Raw genomic sequence first — 21,193 nt, forward strand, 5'->3', positions numbered from 1 at the left:
AAAAACAGCAATTCTGGGCTGGGCCTCCGGTTAATAGGTTAGTCCCAAAAGTAATATAAAAGTGTATAATAAAGCCCAATAATGTCCAAAACAGAATATAATATAGCATGGAGCAATCAAAAATTATAGATACGTTGGAGACATATCATCCCTCTCCCCTCACCTCTCTCCCCGCGCTTCCGGAAGTCGAGGTCTATGGTTTGGTGCGCCGGTGCGCTGATGGATCTGGCGGGGTTGCTGGTGTGCTGCAGGAGGGCGGCCGGATGTTGGACGCGCCGGCGAGCCCGCCGGGCGGTGGAGGAGGCAGCGACGACGACGGCTTCGGCGGTGTCAGGGAGCAGGACAGGTTCCTGCCCATCGCCAACATCAGCAGCATCATGAAGAAGGCCATCCTGGCCAATGGCAAGATCGCCAAGGATGCCAAGGAGACCGTGCGGGAGTGCGTCTCAGAGTTCATTGCTTCATCGCCAGCGAGTGAGTGCCTCTGTTAACCGCTGCCGCTCTGTTTTGCCTGCCCGAATCAAGTGTGGTCTAGTGCTGACCTGTCGCCATTTTGTCTTGTCTGTACTGTAGGGCGAGCGACAAGTGCCAGAGGGAGAAGCGCAAGACCATCAACGTCGACGACCTGCTCTGGGCGATGGCCACGCTAGGCTTTCAGGAGTACATTGAGACCCTCAAGGTTTATCTGCAAAAGTACAGAGAGGTGCATGCCCATTTAGCCATGTGGGATTTTTTTGTCTACACTAATTGGGGATGGATTAGTGCTTTGGGAGTTAGGTAGGTCCATGGTAGTTTAATATGTTGCTTCTTGAAAGTGCAACTATCCCTGGGTGGTTTTGGTAATTCCTAACAACATATAGCTCATTGAGCTAATGCTATTTCAAGATAAACATTTCAGGAAAGCTCAATGATTGGCATGGCATGGATGAGAAAAGTGGGCCCCTCAAAATGCTAAGGACAAAGGATTGGCTCAAGCTCAAAGCTCAGGACTCTACATTTTTCATTTTAAGTGATCCAAGATCACATTGAGTCCATAGGAAAAGCCAATACTATCAAGAGGGGTGAGGTGTTGCTTAATGAGTTTCTTGCTCAAAGTGCTTAGTGATATGCTCCAAAAACTGTCAACTACTTTCTCACATCCACATATGTCCCAAAACAAAAGTCAAACTCGGCCCCACCGAAACTTTCTATCCGGCACCACCGAGTTCAGTTGGCATAGCCACTGCCAGAAACCCTAGTCTTTTCGGTCTCACCGATAGGGATCTCGGTCTCACCGAGATGGGATTGTAATCTCTCTATTTCCCTTCATAATGTTTCGGTCAAACTGAGATGAGCGATCGGTCCCACCGAGATTGCAATGCAAACTCTCTGTTTCCCTTTCGTAACGTTTCGGTCCAACCGAGATGAGTGAATCGGTCCCACCGAGTTTGCCTGACCAACTCTCTGTTTGTCTATTACCAAAATTGGTCTCACTGAGTTTGTGTAATCGGTCTCACCGAGATTACGTTATGCCCTAACCCTAACGAAATCGGTCTCACCAAGTTGACGTGTCGGTCCCACCGAAATGCCTAACGGTCACATTATGAACTAAATCGGTCTAACCGAGTTTCACGATTCGGTCCCACCGAGTTTGGTAAATTGTGTGTAATGGTTAGATTTTGTGTGGAGGCTATATATACCCCTCCACCCACTCTTCATTCGTGGAGAGAGCCATCAGAACATGCCTACACTTCCAACATACATTTTCTGAGAGAGAACCACCTCACTTGTGTTGAGGTCAAGATATTCCATTCCAACCACATAAATCTTGATCTCTAGCCTTCCCCAAGTTACTTTCCACTCAAAGCATCATTCCACCAAATCCAATCCTATGAGAGAGAGTTGAGTGTTGGGGAGACTATCATTTGAAGCACAAGAGCAAGGAGTTCATCATCAACAAACCATTTGTTACCTCTTGGAGAGTGGTGTCTCCTAGATTGGCTAGGTCTCACTTGGGAGCCTCCGTCAAGATTGTGGAGTTGAACCAAGGAGTTTGTAAGGGCAAGGAGATCGCCTACTTCGTGAAGATCTACCCGAGTGAGGCAAGTCCTTCGTGGGCGATGGCCATGGTGGGATATACAAGGTTGCTTCTTCGTGGACCCTTCGTGGGTGGGGTCCGCCGCGGGATCGCGCAACTGTTACCCTTCGTGGGTTGAAGTCTCCATCAACGTGGATGTACAATAGCACCACCTATCGGAACCACGGATAAAAAATCTCCGTGTCAACATTGCGTTTGCTCCCTCAAACTCCTCCCTTTACCTTCATATGCAATTGTTTTACTTTCCGCTGCTACACTCTTAGAATTGCATGTGTAAGTTGATTGCTTGACTTGTGCTAAGTTGCTAAAATCTGCCAAGAACTAAAATTGGGAAAAGGCTAGATTTTTATTTGGTCAAGTAGTCTAATCACCCCCCCCCCTCTAGACATACTTTCGATCCTACAAGTGGTATCAGGGCTTTGGTCTCCATTTGCTTTGATTTCCATAGCTTTGGGTGGTCATAGCCTTGGTTTCGCAACCTAGGAGAGTATGGCATCTAGCGAGGGAAATTACCACTGTAGAGGTCCTTACTTTGATGGTACAAATTTTGCTAGTTGGAAGCATAAGATGAAAATGCATATTCTTGGACATAACCCGGCCGTTTGGGCTATTGTGTGTATTGGCTTGCCAGGTGAATTCTTTGATGGGAGAGAACCAAACCGTGAAGCTACCGCGGAAGAGTTGAAGATGCTGCAATACAATGCTCAAGTTTGTGATATTCTCTTCAACGGATTGTGCCTCGAAGAATTCAAAAAAATCAGCCGTCTTGAGAATGCAAAGGAAATTTGGGATACTTTGATTGATATGCATGAAGGTATCGACTCCGTCAAGGAATCCAAATTGGATGTGCTTCAAAGTCAACTTGACAAGTTCAAAATGAAGGATGGTGAAGGCGTCGCTGAAATGTACTCTAGGCTTGCTCTCATCACAAATGAGATTGCCGGCTTAGGAAGTGAAGAGATGACCGATAAATTCATCATCAAGAAGATCCTAAGAGCCTTGGATGGAAAATATGATACCGTGTGCACATTGATCCAAATGATGCCCAATTACAAAAATCTCAAGCCAACGGAAGTCATTGGAAGAATTGTTGCTCATGAGATGTCACTCAAGGATAAGGAAGAGCTCCACAACAAGTCAAGCGGTGCTTACAAAGCCTCATGTGAAGCTCCCACATCATCAAGTGAGAAACAAACCTTCAATGAAGAATTGAGCCTAATGGTGAAGAACTTCAACAAGTTCTACAAAAGTAGAAGCAAGGAAAGAAGTTCCAAGTCAAGGTCCTACAATGACAAAAGATCTTCTAGTCGTGAGCGTAATTGCTACAATTGTGGAAGACCCGGACACTATTCCAATGAGTGTACAGCTCCCTACAAAAGAAGAGAAGATTCTCCCAAAAAAAGGAGTAGAAGAGAAGAATCACCACCAAGAGAAAGAAGGAATAGAGATGATCGTTATGAATGAAGACCCTCTCGGAGAAGCAAGGATTCGGAAAGGACGGATAAGTCATCAAGGAGCTACACAAAAAGAAGACATCAAGCTCATGTTGGTGAATGGGTATCCGGCTCCGACTCCGACAATCACTCCAAAAGAAGTTATCACTCCAACTCCGAATATACTCAAGATGAAGGTGTTGCCGGACTAGCACTTGTGACAACCAACTCCTATGACATATTTGACTCACCAAATGAAGGAATTGGGAGATGCTTCATGGCTAAAGGTCCAAAGGTAACACACCCCGAGTATGTTGATTTCAATAGTGATGAAGATGATTTGCTAGGAGATGATGATTTACTTGTTGACAACTCTAGTTATGAAAACTATGATGAATTTGCTATTAATCATGCTATTCAAGATAAAACGAATGATGATGATAAGAAGGAGATTGAGCGTCTAACTAAAGAACTAAACACTCTTAAGTTAGCTCATGAAACTACCTTGGAAGATCATCGAGAACTTTTAAAGACTCATGAGAAGCTACGCTTTGAAAAGCTCAACCTTGAGCAAGAGCATGAGTTTTTAAAGGCAATCAATGATGATCTTCGCAAGAAAAGTTCTTCTTACATTGCCAAGCATTTACTCTTGTCTACTTACATGCCACAAGTTAAATCTAACAACAAGAACAACAAAGATTCTTCATCTAGTAGTAACAACAATCATGCTAAATCCAATGTTGTTGCTTCTAGTAGTTCTCTTGATTCCACTAATGACTCTCTTAGCCAAGTTACACTTGAGCAAGAAAATAGCTTATTGAAGGGAATTATAGAGAAAGGTGTTTACAAGAGCCTTGCCGGAAGTAAGAAATTTGAGGAAATTGTATGCAAGCAAGGAAGGCACCGAAAGAATCAAGGTGTTGGTTTTGAACGAAAGTTCAATGCCAATGGGTTGAGTGGGACGAAGATCAATACCCCAAGACGAAGTTTGTTACTCAACAAGAGAAGTATGATCCTACTTCTTTCCAAGGAACACAAGCTCAAGATGATCTTCCACCACAAGACCACAAGCAAAAAGGCAAGGACAAGCTTCAAGAGGAGATTTATGCATTTGAAGAAGCACCTAAGGCCTTGGTCAAGTGGGTTCCCAAGACTACATCAAGTTCTACTTCATCAAGTACGACTACAACTCCAAGGATTCCCATCAAGATGGTGTGGATCCTGAAGAATAAGAACTAGAGAGTTCTTGAGGGTGACTCCACCAACATACTTCACTCTTATCATTTTGGCAAGGACAAGTGCAAACAACTTCCATATCTTGCACTAGTCCAAGGAGTCACAAACCCTCTTGTTGGTAAGACAAGGGACAAGGTAACCTAATGCTTTCATGGACAACATCTTGTGTATACATCACTCTATGTCTATGGATATCCTTGCTTGTTCCTTGTGGGACTAACCCGTGTAGGTGTTGAAAGTGAACTCACTCCAATGGATTGATCCGAATGATCTACAACAACATTGAGGATCCACATCTTCAACACCTACATGAAGTCATCATCGACAAAACCCAAGGTTAGTTCATCCCTCTTAGGGGGGATATCACATCTACGGGGAGCTTTACTCTAAGAATTGAGCTAAAGCAACTCTAATGGTGTGAGCACAACAATGCTTTATGTAAAAGTGGTAACCCCACTTGTGCTTAAACGATGAGTATGACCTATGATCAAATGTTCTCATTTGACTCCTAAGTCAATATACTTATATATAGATGACCTAGTCATCGCCAATTGCTTGATAGATGCTAGAGTGTTTGTGCATGCTTTGTCACATACTTCATTTGCCATTTTAATTGTGTGAGCATGTTGGATGCATATTTTTCTCATTCGACGACATCCATTTGTTGCTTTGATTGTTTGGCTTTTTTTTTCTTTTGCCAAATGGATGGACAAGAATGCCTAAGAACTCCCTCTAGCTACCTATGCTTTCCTCGTCTCAAACTCTATTCATGCTACATCACAAAGTTTGATCAAGTCAGATTCGAACCACTCTGTGTGAGGAGCACTCGGAGTCCCCGATTCGTCATAGACCTTAAACTTCCAAAACCTCTTTGTGCATTTCGACCTGACCGATTCATCCTTTTTGGTCCTACCGAGATCACTTAGTTGATCTAGGTTTTTCAATCTCAGTGCAACCGATTAGAACCTTTCGGTCACACCGAGTTGCAGTAACTGCCTGCAGTTTTGCATCTCGGTGCCACCGAGTTGTTCTACTCGGTCACACCGATAGGGTCAGGTTATATATACTGACGGGTCAAGTTTTGGAAAATTTTCTGAAACCCTTCACCCGCGCGTAACCTGCTCTGCCTCTTCGGGTCTCTGGATCGTCTTCTCGCCGCCAGTGACCTCTCGCCGCTGGTCTCCGCCGCCGTCAACGGCAATCTGCTCCGCCATTGCCGCTGTAGCAAACACTCGCCGCTCTAGGGTAAGTGTTCGACCCCTTGTGCTATCTTTTTCACTCCGATTCCTAGCACAAGGACAATGCCATGTTTCTTGCCACGATTGAGATTGATCCATCTAGCTAAAATTTCCTTAGGTCTAGATTGATTCGAAAATTTTAGGGTTAGCTCTCCGCAGAACTCATCTCGGACCGACCGAACTGTAGAAATCGGTCTCACCGATTCGGCCTTGGCCATTGCACATGCGCTTTTCGGTCTGACCGAAACGTGCAAATCGGTGTGACCGAGTTCAAGATTCTGTGAAACCCTAGCAATCTCGGTGCCACCAAACGGTGACTCGGCCCTACCGAGTTCACTAGTTTAGGTTCCAAGTGTTGCTTCGGTATCACCGAGTTTGTCAATTCGGTAGCTCCGAGATCACTTCTATAGAGAACTAAAACTAAGCTTTTGACTCAATTATTTTGCAAAACCTTTGTACTTTGTGATGCTCATCTACTCTACCTCATCTACAACCTATTCACAGGGTCTGCTGACAGTCTGCCTGAAGATGTCTGATCAAAGTGACAATCAGAACAAGTCAGAGGAACAGGTTCAGTTGAGTGAGGGCACTAGTCCCTCCAGCAGCTATGATGAGGGCAGCAGGACCACACCCAGTAACTTGCCAAAGGCAGCTACCCGGACAAGGAAGAAGAAAACCTCAGATTTTGATGATGAGGATTATGTGGCTGTTGAGGATGAGGCCACTTCAAGAAAGTAGGTGCTGAAGAAGGAGTATAGCACTACTGCTGCAACAAAGCCTGGAATGAAAACAAAGGCTCCAGCAAGAAGAGTTCCAATGTCAAAAGCCAGAGCCTCAACTGCTGAAGCTTCCAAGCCAAAGAAAGTTGCCACAGGTGAAACTATGAAGTTCACCATTGAATCAGATGATGGTGAAGCAGCAGGTGATGGTAAAAAGAAGAAGAGGGCAAGAACTACTACTGCCAAAGTTCTTGGCAAGCCATCAATGATGAGATATTCTGAAGAAGAAGAAGAAGAAGAACAAGAGGATGCTGCACCAGCACCCAAAGCTCAGAAGCTCATGGGAGATGCAATCAGATCAGGGGCTGCTCCATCTAAGCCCAAAGCTGCTCCCAAGGCTGCTGCTCCAGCTCAGAAGCCTAAACCCAAGAGGAACACCAGAAGTATTCCCCCTGAGGAGAAGAACAAGGCCCCTGTGCCTGAAACTGCTGAAGAAGAGGAAGATGACTCACTTGTTTTGAGAAAGCTGAAGCCCAAGATCCCTGGCCACAATGATGCACATCCTGTTGCAGAAAACATGAAAATCAAGAAGGATTCAAGACTGAGATTATGGAGACAGTCTGATCCATATGCTGTCAGGAGGAGAACTGTTGTGGATTACAGGTTTCACACTAAGGAACAGCAAGACTTTTATGAGACAATTTTGCTTGACAAGAAGCCCATAGTGTGTGACATGAGATGGGTTGACTGCGAGTACATCAAGGAGAATGAAGATCACTATCCAGGTGTATATGACAGCTTCAAAGCATGTGGAGTTGATACATTTGTTGCCCAGAAGCTCACCAAGTGGAATGATGAGCTGATCATGCAGTTTTACTCCACTTCCCACTTCTACCCAGATGGGAAGATCATTTGGATGTCTGAAGGTACAAGGTACCAATCTACTATTGAAGAATGGGCTCAGTTGATCAATGCCCCGGAAGAAAATGAGGAGACTTGGATGTTTATGCTGAGAAGAAGAAAGACCATAACACTATGGCACACATGTACAGAGAGATCCCTGATGATGCTTTGGAGACTCATAAGTTTGGATCTGTCCACTTCTTGTTTTCTGGTCTGCCTACCATCAACTGGATCCTAAGGCACACATTGCTACCCAAGTCAGGTGTTCACAAGATGATCAGAGGACATGCTATCAATTTGCTACATTTGTTTGATGTGCCTCAAAAGTTCCAAGTCATGAGTCTGATTGTGGAGACAATCAAAAGGACAGCACCTGATCAGAAGAGAAGTTGTGGGTATGCCCCACAAATTCAGGAGCTCATCAACTCCAAGATGGGCACAGGCAAATCTCTATTGGATAAGGAGCACCTGCCCATCTACCCTGAATTTCAAGACAACACTGTTGTCATGAATGAGAATGAACCATCATCAGCTCAAGCACATGAGAAGAGAGAGAAGGCAAGGGCAAAGAAAGCTGCAAAGATGCTAACTACTGAAGAGGCATCTCAAGTATTCTTGAAGAGCAAGCAAGACCAGCTTGCATATCTGATCCAATCCACTTTGAGGATTAAGAAGGGCTTGGCCACCCTGACTCAAAACCAGGAGAGTTTGGAGAGGATCACTGAGCAGAAATTCTATGATCTTGATGTCAAGGTAACTGAGATCCAAACTGCAGTTGAGCAGCTACAGGAGGAAGCAGAGGAGAAGAAGGGCAAGTCTACTACAGATGCTTTTGCTAGAGTGCTTAGAGGACAGAGATCTGCTGCAGTGCCAGTCACAGATACTCGAGCTACAACATCAGCACCAGCAGCTACAGCTCCAGTGCCACCTCTAGCAGCCACTCCACCAGCTCCAGCTACATCAACAGATGCCTTCGTCCTTGGAGTTCTCTCTACACCACCTCCCGAAGACCAAGCCTGAGAGTCGTTTAGCACTATGCATTTTTGAACTTTTTGGTAACTTGTTGCCAAAGGGGGAGAAAAATGTATAGATCATAGGCTTCGAGAGAGAGTGTTGCTTTTTATCTCTCTTGCTATTTTGGTTGAACTTCTTGATTGTGTGCTTGTGTGAGATACTGTATGTGCTTGTGAGATACTTGTTTGATCATGTGTTTGATCATATGCTACCCTTAATGCTTGTTGGATGATATTATCTCTTATATCCTTATATGATCATTCACTTGCTTGGTGATGAGTGCATGCTTTTAACTTCTATCATTTTGAGCGCTCCACCAAGATGTATGTGGCATGGAAGAGTAACCCATGATCCTAATCGATTGTGCATTTGCATTCAAAAGCAAATCTCAAATAATGCACAAATTTAGGGGGAGCTCTTGCTTATCACATACTTCTCAAAGCGACGATGTTTTTCAATCTTATTATCATTTGTCGAAGCTTTGATCTATATGTTGTCATCAATTACCAAAAAGGGGGAGATTGAAAGTGCAACTATCCCTGGGTGGTTTTGGTAATTCCTAACAACATATAGCTCATTGAGCTAATGATATTTCAAGATAAACATTTCAGGAAAGCTCAATGATTGGCATGGCATGGATGAGAAAAGTGGAGCCCTCAAAATGCTAAGGACAAAGGATTGGCTCAAGCTCAAAGCTCAGGACTCTACATTTTTCATTTTAAGTGATCCAAGATCACATTGAGTCCATAGGAAAAGCCAATACTATCAAGAGGGGTGAGGTGTTGCTTAATGAGTTTCTTGCTCAAAGTGCTTAGTGATATGCTCCAAAAACCCTCAACTACTTTCTCACATCCACATATGTCCCAAATCAAAAGTCAAACTCGGCCCCACCGAAACTTTCTATCCGGCGCCACCGAGTTCAGTTGACATAGCCACTGCCAGAAACCCTAGTCTTTTCGGTCTCACCGATAGGGATCTCGGTCTCACCGAGATGGGATTGTAATCTCTCTGTTTCCCTTCGTAACAATTCGGTCAAACCGAGATGAGAGATCGGTCCCACCGAGATTGCAATGCAAACTCTCTGTTTCCCTTTCGTAACGTTTCGGTCCAACCGAGATGAGCGAATCGGTCCCACCGAGTTTGCCTGACCAACTCTCTGTTTGTCTATTACCAAAATCGGTCTCACCGAGTTTGTGTAATCGGTCTCACCGAGACTACGTTATGCCCTGACCCTAACGAAATCGGTCTCACCGAGTTGACGTGTCGGTCCCACCGAAATGCCTAACGGTCACATTATGAACTAAATCAGTCTGACCGAGTTTCACGATTCGGTCCCACCGAGTTTGGTAAATTGTGTGTAACGGTTAGATTTTGTGTGGAGGCTATATATACCCCTCCACCCACTCTTCATTCATGGAGAGAGCCATCAGAACATGCCTACACTTCCAACATACATTTTCTGAGAGAGAACCACCTACACTTGTGTTGAGGTCAAGATATTCCATTCCAATCACATAAATCTTGATCTCTAGCCTTCCCCAAGTTGCTTTCCACTCAAATCATCTTTCCACCAAATCCAATCCTATGAGAGAGAGTTGAGTGTTGGGGAGACTATCATTTGAAGCACAAGAGCAAGGAGTTCATCATCAACAAACCATTTGTTACCTCTTGGAGAGTGGTGTCTCCTAGATTGGCTAGGTGTCACTTGGGAGCCTCCATCAAGATTGTGGAGTTGAACCAAGGAGTTTGTAAGGGCAAGGAGATCGCCTACTTCGTGAAGATCTACCCGAGTGAGGCAAGTCCTTCGTGGGCGACGGCCATGGTGGGATAGACAAGGTTGCTTCTTCGTGGACCCTTCGTGGGTGGAGCCCTCCATGGACTCGCGCAACCGTTACCCTTCGTGGGTTGAAGTCTCCATCAACGTGGATGTATGATAGCACCACCTATCGGAACCACGGATAAAAAATCTCCGTGTCAACATTGCGTTTGCTCCCTCAAACTCATCCCTTTACCTTCATATGCAATTGTTTTACTTTCCGCTGCTACACTCTTAGAATTGCATGTGTAAGTTGATTGCTTGACTTGTGCTAAGTTGCTAAAATCTGCCAAGAACTAAAATTGGGAAAAGGCTAGATTTATATTTGGTCAAGTAGTCTAATCACCCCCCTCTAGACATACTTTCGATCCTACACTGTTGTAGCCTGAAAAACTCTGTTTGGCACTTTGGTTAGTCCTAGTTGGCAAATTTAAACACTCATGTTCAGCTTGGTGACTGATGAGACCCCACACTGCCTGGCACCAATCATCTTATTGTCCTTAGAACAAGTGTTGATTTATCCGTCCAATTACTACTGTCATTGAGATCTTCAATTCTTTTCTGTACTGTTAATTCAGATAACTGAATGATTTGAAGCACTAAGAATTGTCTCCGGAATCCAACTATTAAAATGAAGTCTTTTATTCAACTGGGACATGCATGCGTACATGTGCTTGGAAGATATATTCTGAATGTTCATCTCAGAGCGTGATGGGGCTTTTTCTGTCTTGTGCAGGTTGCTGACTTTGGTCTGGCCAAGATCCAGCACGAAGACGACACAGCCATGTGTCTACGCTGGTGATGGGGACTTTCGAGTATGAAGTCCACCATTCCAATTTCATTCCCATTACGTTAAACCATCCCTGACCTGAATAAAGCGTGATGGCATTGACTGGTTTGGTAGGTACATGGCGCCGGAGTACACCAACACCGGGAAAATAACCGACCAGACCGATGTCTTCTTCTTCGGCGTCGTGCTTCTGGAGATCATCACCGGCAAGAGACCGGTCCTGTCCGACGAGCCTGACGAGGACGATGAGACTCTGGTCTCTTGGGTGAGTCGTTTTTACCCTGAATCCCGACCTCTCAAGTCACGAACTGTATTTTCTTTGTCTTGCTTTTTCTGAAGTTCAGTTGAGCTGTGGAGCAACATTGTGCAGAGCACTAGTATGTTTACCGAAAAGTTTTTACATTTCTAGACGATGATCTGCTGTAGACGTGTCAATATACCATCATCAGAGAGTAAAGTACCCCGCTCCTCCATTTTGCTTTTGATGATCTGTTCAAGACGATGTTGTACCATAGTCAGTTGTCGCGAAATCCCTCTCGATTATGCCTGGATTGTCGGGTAGATCTGCCGAGTCGAGATGCGATTGATGATAAAAACTCATGCAACAGAGATATCATAACATTTCCATTTTGTTACATGTTTATATTTATTCAAATTCATCTGTTTACATGGCGGAGCGGTCCACAGACGTTTCCTTCATGCAGCAGTTTAAGTTGCTTCCAATTAAATCTGTTGTGAATGTGTTATATATAATTGAATCTGAACAAAATTTATTCCTTCGATCCTATTCATGTTTGGTCGGTGCAGATTAATTGATTGTCTCAACGTTGCCAAAGCTAGCATGTTATCATGCCAATGTATTAAAAATTAAGGGATATGAAATAACCCCCTCATGGAAATACAATCGTATGCACCTTAGCATGGAAATACATCAAATTTGGATGAAAGGCAACATAAATGGCTTGTTGATCCTATTCAAATTATACCATGAACTTATTCTGCATGTATTCAACTAGATCAAGTACAAGTACATTAGTTCGTCATATCTGCTATTAATACACTATCCAAGTCATGAATTTCCTAAACTGGTGCCTGTATATATTTGGGTGCTTGTCAATTATAAAATGTCTTCATCTAGCCTTGTCTCATCATTAAATTTGTGATACATATTTGCTGAACATTTTTCTTCTCCTATGTTATTTAAGGAAATCTATATGATTTCTATTCTTGACATAAAAAGCTGAGCTAACCTCTAGGTATATACAGATGCCACCTACAAGTGAATGCTGAGATACCATGTTTGTACTATGTGCCAGTGTATCTGTACTGATACAAATACTACTTATGTACTTATGGAGTAGTAAATAACCTGTCATGTAATGTATACTAATCGTTGGATTGTACAAGGCAGCTCCTTGTCATGCGCGGCGCCGTCGTCGGCAGGGCCGTTTCTTCTTCGAATTACCACGCACGTGCGTCTTGTTTGTTGCTAATCAACTAGTGATTTGGGTGATTTTGGGTTGCTGTTAGTTTTGCTTCTGCAATTTAATGCTGTCAATGCTCTTTCCCGTTTGGTGGATCAACTAATTGCTTACAAATCCAGCAGGCATGAATGCTTAATTTTATAGATTTGTTTGACTGACTTCCTCAAATCTAGCTCGTGTCTATTTGTTGGATGTGGATCAAGTCTCCCTGTGTCGATGAGTTCTAGATTCCAGTTCACCATGTTTCGCTTATGAATGAATGCGCTAGAAGTAGAACATAATCTGTTGCATTGGTGGTTACTTTATACATTTTCTGATTGGTCAATCAGCTAGTTAGCTACAGTTTACCTTGATTAGGGAATGTCGATGGTCAAATAATTTACGTCCATTCTCCAGATCTTAACATGTGGTTCTTGCATAGGTCCCTTTTTGAACCCTTTTTTATCTGAATCCCATGAAGAAGTAAATGAGCCTAGTTTTTTAACAGGCATGTTGTCTTATTAAATCAGGGGGAAATTATTGTCTGGATAGGTGTTTTCTTTTGTGAAGTTAGTGGATGTTGATCAAGTCCCCCTTTCCGCTGTATGAAACGTTTCTCCTGTTGTACTTCCTAAAAAGCTTTCCGCTGATGGCAGGAAGAAGAAGGCTGTTCACAAGAAGATGGCAGGAAGAAGCAGGCTGATTCGATTCGATCCTCAAGGTAGCCCTTCCCTTCCCCTTCTATCTTCTATTCGATCCGATCTATGCACAAAGTTCACTAGTTTGGATGCATCATAGAACTTGTGGTGATGTTGTTTAGATTGCAGCAAGCAAAAATACAAGTGTTGAGGTTGTTAAGTGTTTTGTTATGGTGAAATCCGAACCATTTATTCAATAGTAGGATGGCCGACTTTCTATGATTATCAATTGTTGCTATGTTTGTCTTTTCCATATCCAAATCATGTCTATGAATTGGTGTGCTTGAAAACCAAGGAATGCTTCTATTCCTTGTCGGTGTTCTTTTTATTCTGGTATAAGATAAACCAGCTCGTTATTTGTTTGGTGGTTGGTTTGCATACATGTTCTTTTTCTGCAGAAATATGTTGTGGTTCCTTGTCAAGTAAATATGATGCCAGATTTACTTTTATTTTGTTCCTAATCATTTTGTTCTATAACGTGCAGATGCTGGCCTTTCATGTTTCTTCGCGAGCATCTGGACAAAGAAGTTGGAAGAAGCATAGTTCTGGCTCATTGGAGCTAGTTCTCGGAGTAATGAAGCCCTTTAGGCTGATCCTATTTGTATGTGTGTTATATGATGTAGACTATACACTTGTAGACTCATGTGGTAGACTGTACACTTGTAGGGCTCATGTGGTAGACTGTACACTTGTAGCGCTGTTATCCAATTGTAAACTTGATGCTGATCACATTTGTATGTATGTTATATGATGTAGTAGATTGCTTCTTGCTGTTACTTGAAGTATTGTGTTAGTTTTTTGTATTGGTATATTGAAATCTGAAGAACATGACCTTGACAGCAGGGTCCCACGAACCAAAACGCCACATTTGGGACCTATTTACCAGAATTTGACAATTGGGGTGCGTAAAAAAAAGAAAACAAAGGCTACATCCTAAAAATAAAAAGGCTATAATGTTGGGCCAGGTCCATGTAGCTGACCAAAATTAATAGGGAAAATATATAAAAGGCTGAATTAATGGGCTTGGCCCACGTAGAACACCGAATTGGACCGGGCTGAATCTTACCAACGACCAATTCAATTGGTCGCAATTTTGCCACGTCGGATCCGACGTGGCCTGGGCAGACAGCCAGTGACCAAAACAGAAGGTCATGGGTTCCATGACCTTTTGTTTTGGTCGTAAACGTCTACGACCTTATCCCAAAGAAGGTCGTTAATTTCAGTTTACGACTGCCAGCTTTTGACCATCTGTTTTTGGTCAAAAAAAGGTCGCAAATGAAAAACAATGACCTTTCAGTGACCAATAGTGATGGTTGCAAGTTGACATATTTCTTGTAGTGTAATGCCTCCATGTAGGAGAAATTGTATATACCAAATTGTATATATATACGTACATGTGTATGTTTGAATGGTGGTGCGAGACATTCGATGATATATATAATATATATAGTGTTACTATTCATCACCCAAGATGCAGAATAAGTTATTCTTCACCCGAGGTAATCTTACGATCACTTCCTAAATAAATTACGTTTAGAATATAAATAGTTACATGCACATTAATTCAATATGTAAAATTTGGTCTAAAAAAAGTTATAAGATCAGAAAAATCACATTTTATGTATGTTTTACAATATGTTTTTACATTTATAATTTTATGTAACATAAAATATTTTTTACGGCGAGTACATATTTTCTTACGTTCTTTTTTTATGTATGAAATAAGACAAAATTTACAAAACGTAAAAATACGGTGCATTGATGTCAAAATAGAGAGGGGGTGAAGAATAACTATTCCTCACCCAGGGTGACGAATAGCGCGACCCATATATATATTTATATATATATGATCGGTTCTACGAGAAATTCTATTTATATATATATCCATAATGTGTACAATATGTAGTATCGTAAAATACCAGCGAACGAAAAAAGAATTAAATGGAAAACACAAAATTAAAGGAAAAGGAAACCCTGAACCCAAAACCCCCCAAACCTTTTAGTACCGGTTGATGTTACCAACCGGTACTAAAGGTCTCCCCGCCCCGGCGCAGGCTCGTGCCGCGTGGTGGCCCTTTAGCGGCGGTTTGTGCATAACCGGTACTAAAGGGGGGGCCTTTAGTCCCCACCCTTTAGTGCCGGTTACAGAACCGGCACTAAAGGCCCTTACGAACCGGTGCTATAGCCCGGTTCTAAACTAGTGTTCTCCTTGGAGGAGTTGCCTTGTAGATCCGGTCTTTCGTCAAGCGTCACCGGTTGGTGTCGTCTTGCAACTTTGTCTTCAACTAGGCGTGGGTCTGACCTTGGGGATGGTGTGGAAGCCGGAGTGGCGACTTCGGACAGTGCATTGGTGTTGAGGGGGTCAAGTCTAATGAACTTGATGGTAGAGTTGTTAGTTTGTCGGGTGCAGCCTTGGGATCGGTCTGAAAGTCGAAGCGCCAGTTTTGGAGTACGTTTTTAGTTGCAGGGTGTTGACCGGTACGCACCTCAGAGTTGGTATGTGTGCGTTGTTGAGGATTGTAAGCCCGAGCAGCGGCTCTGGATCTTGATGTAGGGTGTCAAGTTTGGTCGCTTGGGGCACGTACAATGGAGACGCTAAGCAAAAGGGCGCTCGGGGATTAATTTCCCAGTGATTTGGTAGTTAATACGTCATTCCTGTTTATCTTTTTGGGTCGATGCATTACTTGGAGGCGGGCACTTAGGGCATCTACAATGGGAGGTGCTTATCTAGACGCTTAAACAGAAAGAAAAAAACAAATACCAGAATAATGAAAAAGGGCTAAGCGCCTTCTATTCCAATGCCAGGCGCTAACTAACGATGCTAAATATTTGGAGTGAGAACAGCGCCTCATCTCAGCTCACGAAAGAAAAGGGCTTAGCGCCCGGCTCCCTGTTTTGCGCCAAGGAAGCGGCCGATGCCAGGATTAACCGACGTAACCGCTCATTGTCTGGGAATAAATCCTGGCGCCCGGCTGTTAGCGCCCGCATTGGAAATGCCCTTAGGAAACGAGCTCAAAGCACAGTGGCGCTTCTACATGCCGACTTGCCCAGACATTGCGAGCGTCCGTGCATTGATGATGCCCTTAGGCGACAAGGTCATCACTTTGCTTTGAGCGCAGCCTCAAAGCCGGGGTGTATGAGATAAAATTGTATCGCTTTTCAACCAGTTTTTTTATTATATAATGAATTTTCTTTTTTTATTATCTTCATTCCTAAATATAAGACGTTGGGCAGTTTTTAAACTGGAAAAAATGTGTTGGACATTTTTAAATAATTATTTAACACTTTCATATTAGTTTACAGAGGGAGTATGTGTGAAAAAAGAAAAGGCTCCTGTGAATTTGCTGGAAAAGAGAAATGGAAACTTCCGAGGAAGCTGCTCGTTTGCTCCGCCGGTTTCCTAGAAAACATCTCGCACAAAGAACACATTCCCCAATTCTAGTAGGGTCTCCAACTCCGACTGCAAGCTGAGCTGAGCCGAGCCAGCCGGCCATGGCGGAATCTGCGGTGGCCTCGGTGGTGCGCGCGTTCGGTACGCTGGCCGCCGAAGAGGCCGCCTTCCTCCGCGGCGTCCACGCCGACGCCGACCTTCTCAGGGCCGAGCTCCGCCGCATGCAGTGCTTCCTCCGCGACGCCGACGCCAGGCGCCGGGCCGGGGGCCGAGACGGCGCGCGCCTCACCAACTGGGTCGTGGACGTGCGCGCCGCGGCCTACGACGCGGAGAACGCGCTCGGGGAGGCCGACTACCTCGCGCGCCGCCGCCGCCTGCGGCTCGGGTTCTCGGGCGCCCTTGTGTGGTGCGCCGATGTCGCCGCGCTTCACACGTTCGGCGTGAACATCAGGCGCGTCCGGGCCAGGATCCGTGAGATCTCCGACGGCGCCGTGGCCTACGGGATCGCCGACCTTTGGGAGGACACCGCCGTCCCAGCTGACCTCCATGAGCAAGAGGAGGTGATCCCTTATGACCTCAGCTGGAACAGTGCAGATAGTAATTTGGTTGTTGGATTTCATGAGGAGAGGAATAATATTTTCAGAGAGTTGATGAATCATAAGATTTGTCATATTTGTGTTGTCTCCATAGTTGGGATGGCTGGATCTGGCAAATCCACGCTTGCAAGGAAAATTTACAACGACCCACGTGTTAAACAACATTTTCATTCCTGGAGTTGGATTTCAGTGTCTGAGAAGTACAGCTTTCTTGATCTGATCAAGGATATTGCTAGGAGGATCATGGGTATCACAAGGAAAAATATAGTTAAAGAGGAGAAGGGGGACCAGGACGGAGAGGGAACAATCAGTGATGGTGACACAAACATTGCTGGCAGGTTGAAGGAGGTAGCCATTGAGGAATTGGAAAATATGGGCGAGGAGGATGTCAAGGAACTTCTGCGTGAGTTCCTCGCTCATAGAAGATTTCTTGTAGTGTTGGATGATGTCTGGAAGAGTAATTCTTACAGTAAGATAAATAGGATCCTCGGTGTCTTGCCGGATGTGAACAATGGTAGTAGAATCATTTTGACCACCCGGGATATGGATGTCCCAAAGCATGTCGCTAGGATGAAAAGCATTCATGAGAAGAAGCTTTTGAACGAGAGGGAGAGCTGGGAGTTGCTTGAGAAGATGTCCTTTCCAGAGTATCAAAATGTAAGCAGTGCTAATCGATCACAGTTGATGCCGATAGGAAAGAAATTGGCAGTGAAATGCAAAGGGTTGCCGCTTGCTCTTGTGGTCTTGGGAGGTTATCTTTCAAGGAACTTGGACTATGACATTTGGTCAGGATTGGTTGATAATCTAGACTGGGAAGCTCGCATGAATGACGAGCCAGTCTGGAACATCATAGCTAAAAGTTACAATGACCTTCCTAATCACCAACTGAAATCATGCTTTCTTTATGTAGCCTCCTTTCCAGAGGACCATGTCATCCGCGTAGCAAAACTTTGCAAGCTGATGATATCTGAAGGATTTATTCCACATCGGCTGAATCGGACAATGGAAGATACAGCAAGAGAATATATAAAGGAGTTGGCACAGAGATGTATGCTCCAAACTGTTGAAAGGAGCAAGTGGCATGGCTCAATAAAGAGTGTAGTTCTCCACGATGTGCTTCGTGAATGGGGTATTGCAGAGGCAAGGAGGGAGGGATTATTCAATATTTGGAGTAATCCGACCGATTCTGAGGCACCCTCCGATTCGATAACGGCTTACCGAATTGCTCTCCATAACTTTGCTGGATGTACTGAGATTAATGTAGCCATGCCAAAGCTCCGCACCTTGTTAGTGTTTTTCAAGTTACCAGCAGTATCACTACTGTGCAGGGTGAAATGTCTCAGAGTACTGGATCTTTATGGCCTAAAAGAACTCAAGTCAATACCATCTGGCATTGGCAACTTGATACATCTAAGATATTTAGGATTAGAAAAATGTGGCAGTGGATCGGTTGGTATTCCTTCCTCAGCTAGCGATCTCTTGAACTTGCAAACTCTGGATGCAAGAGGGTCAACAGTAAAATCACTACCGCGGCTCTTTTGGAATATTCCAACCTTGAGGCACCTGTTTCTTAGCGAGGTCAATCACTGGGTTCCTCCGGAGGTTAGATGCCTTGGCTCGTTGCAGACTTTGTACTTGTGTGAAGTATCTATGTTTTGTGATGTCAAGAGCTATGTTTCACACAAGCAACGCAGCAGGGCTAGAAGTGCAAACTATTCTATTGCTCGCAGAAACGAGAAAATATGGGCTGCCTTCTTAAGATCTTTGGAGCAAATGGAGCAGGCCGTGCTCATACACTTGGAGAGTTGGGAAGTTACTGGTAGAAGGCAACTGTTTGAGAGCAGAATACGAGGGCAGGTCTTCTCTGCGCAACTCATCAGTAGCATTTCACGCCACAGGCATCTTCAAGTGCTAGAACTGGCTGGAAGGTGGAAGCACGGGGATAGCCAGCTAAGCAAGCTCCCTCATGGCCTCAAAAAGCTCAAGCTGATAGGTTCTGAACTGAGTGAAGACCCAATGCCTGTGCTGGGCGTCCTTCCGAATCTGGTGGTGCTTGTCTTGGAAGACAACGCTTTCAAATGGAACAGCATGACATGCAATGCGGGAGGATTTCCTAGGCTGCGCCGCCTGACAATTGACGGCATAAAAAGTGTTGAGTCTTGGAATGTTGAAGCTGGGGCATTTCCTTCACTAACTCATCTGAATCTTATATCGAGCTTCACTGGGATGTCCCTTCCTCCTCTAGGACTGTTGCATGCGACTTCACTTCAGACGTTGCTGTTGAAACGGTCCTCTTGGGATGGGAACACTATTTCCTCCAGTAATGTTAGCAAACTAGAGGAGAGGGTGTGCGAGGTCATCATCAGACAGATGGATTAATCATTTCAATCTATCCTTGTCTAAGTACTGGGTTAGGGAACTTCATTGTACTCTTTTCCTCCCATAATAACTCATTCGATACCTTTGCAGAAGATCAAATAGTTCATAATGGGCTCATCCTTTTTGACCGGGCCTCATGGTCTCATCTTGATTGATGCAGCGTTTGTAATGCCAGAAGAAGTACTACCTGCACACAAGATCTTCAGACTTCTGTTATGAAATGAAATGAGGGTACAGCATTCCAAATGAGAATTTCTCAGTAGCTCAGCAGCATAGCCAAATACTGTTCATGCGGCAACGTACAGCATTCCAAATTTGATGCTTGCAATTCCAAATGTGCAGCATATAGAGGATGCATGGTTGTTGCTCTGGCTTAGCTGCCCATGAAACATCTATTCCATGCTTTCTGACAAGGGCATTTTTTGTTCGTGCTTCTGCTCTGTAGTGGAAACATTTGTGTTCCCGTGAATGTTGTAAATGCTGCCGCCCATGAAACTCCGACACCCTTGTCACTGTCGCTGCTTCTACGGGGCAATGAGAGGCCTTGTCGATTGGCAAGTGGCATATCCCACGCGCTATTGGCGTGGACACCTTCTGAACGCTGTGGTCAGGCGTTACTCGTGTTTATACAACCAGAGCGGTGCTTGGATGGTTTGACCAACGAGGAGTTGACATTGCCATCATATTATGAACTCCTATGCGCACATTGTTGAGGAATCAAATGGCACTACTGACTTTGCAAAACTTGTTATACCAGAAATTACTGTCAATTTTCCATGCTCTGACATTTCCCTTACTCCCATTGTGTATGACATTATGACTGATGATCGACTGCTTAATAAGTACTCTGTACATGATGTTGTATCTGTGGTATGTTCCCTATGTCCGAGTCATTAATTTCCTTTTAATAGCTATTGCTCATGCAACGAAGTAGCTATGTATGGCTTAAGTGTCTATTTTCTACTCCCTCCGTTCCTAAATATAAGTCTTTGTAGAGATTTTACTATGGACCACATACGGATGTATCTAGATGCATTTTAGAATATAGATTCACTCATTTTGCTCTGTATGTGGTCCATAGTGGAATCTCTTCAAAGACTTGTATTTAGGAACGGAGCGATACATTTTAAAATCCTCTGTTTTGTGCTTGCTTACTCTATTCTGGTAAACGCAGTATTCTGAAATCTTTAAAATATATAACTATTCATGATGTATGGCTGCTTATAAACGCAATGTTCTGCAATCCCACTACAAAAGAAGAATCTATCACGTTCCTTTTTGACTGAACTACTATTCTGGTAAGACAAGTTTATTTGTCAGTGCAGTGCAGTTTGCTCTTTCATTATGATTAACATGTAGTTTAATTTGCTCTTTCATTAAGATTAACTTGCAAAACATATGATATTTCTTCCTACTGTATTTATGTTCTGCAAGACATAG

At 43.9% G+C, this 21,193-nt stretch overlaps 2 protein-coding genes across 2 annotated transcripts; both read left to right on the forward strand.

Annotated features, from left to right (window-relative positions):
* The first annotated feature begins 263 nt into the window (after positions 1 to 263).
* On the forward strand, positions 264 to 781 carry LOC123050174 (nuclear transcription factor Y subunit B-like). The gene is made up of 2 exons (XM_044473007.1): positions 264 to 478; positions 574 to 781. Exons 1-2 carry the CDS (start codon positions 264 to 266, stop codon positions 779 to 781), a joined length of 423 nt encoding a protein of 140 aa, XP_044328942.1.
* Positions 782 to 16,832: 16,051 nt separating this feature from the next.
* LOC123054722 (putative disease resistance RPP13-like protein 2) lies at positions 16,833 to 20,005 on the forward strand. Its single transcript, XM_044478560.1, has one exon. It carries the CDS (start codon positions 16,880 to 16,882, stop codon positions 19,751 to 19,753), a length of 2,874 nt encoding a protein of 957 aa, XP_044334495.1. The 5' UTR covers positions 16,833 to 16,879; the 3' UTR covers positions 19,754 to 20,005.
* Positions 20,006 to 21,193: the final 1,188 nt, after the last annotated feature.

Source organism: Triticum aestivum, chromosome 2D (genome assembly GCF_018294505.1).
Source record: "Triticum aestivum cultivar Chinese Spring chromosome 2D, IWGSC CS RefSeq v2.1, whole genome shotgun sequence".
Taxonomy (NCBI): Eukaryota; Viridiplantae; Streptophyta; class Magnoliopsida; order Poales; family Poaceae; genus Triticum; species Triticum aestivum.

What these genes read in the sequence shown, in the direction of transcription:
- LOC123054722 (XM_044478560.1), top strand. Translation starts at nt 16,880, where the DNA reads ATGGCGGAATCTGCGGTGGCCTCGGTGGTGCGCGCGTTCGGTACGCTG.
- LOC123050174 (XM_044473007.1), top strand. Translation starts at nt 264, where the DNA reads ATGTTGGACGCGCCGGCGAGCCCGCCGGGCGGTGGAGGAGGCAGCGAC. An exon ending in GCTTCATCGCCAGCGAGTGA is followed by an intron (nt 479 to 573) that starts GTGCCTCTGTTA and finishes TCTGTACTGTAG; the next exon opens with GGCGAGCGACAAGTGCCAGA.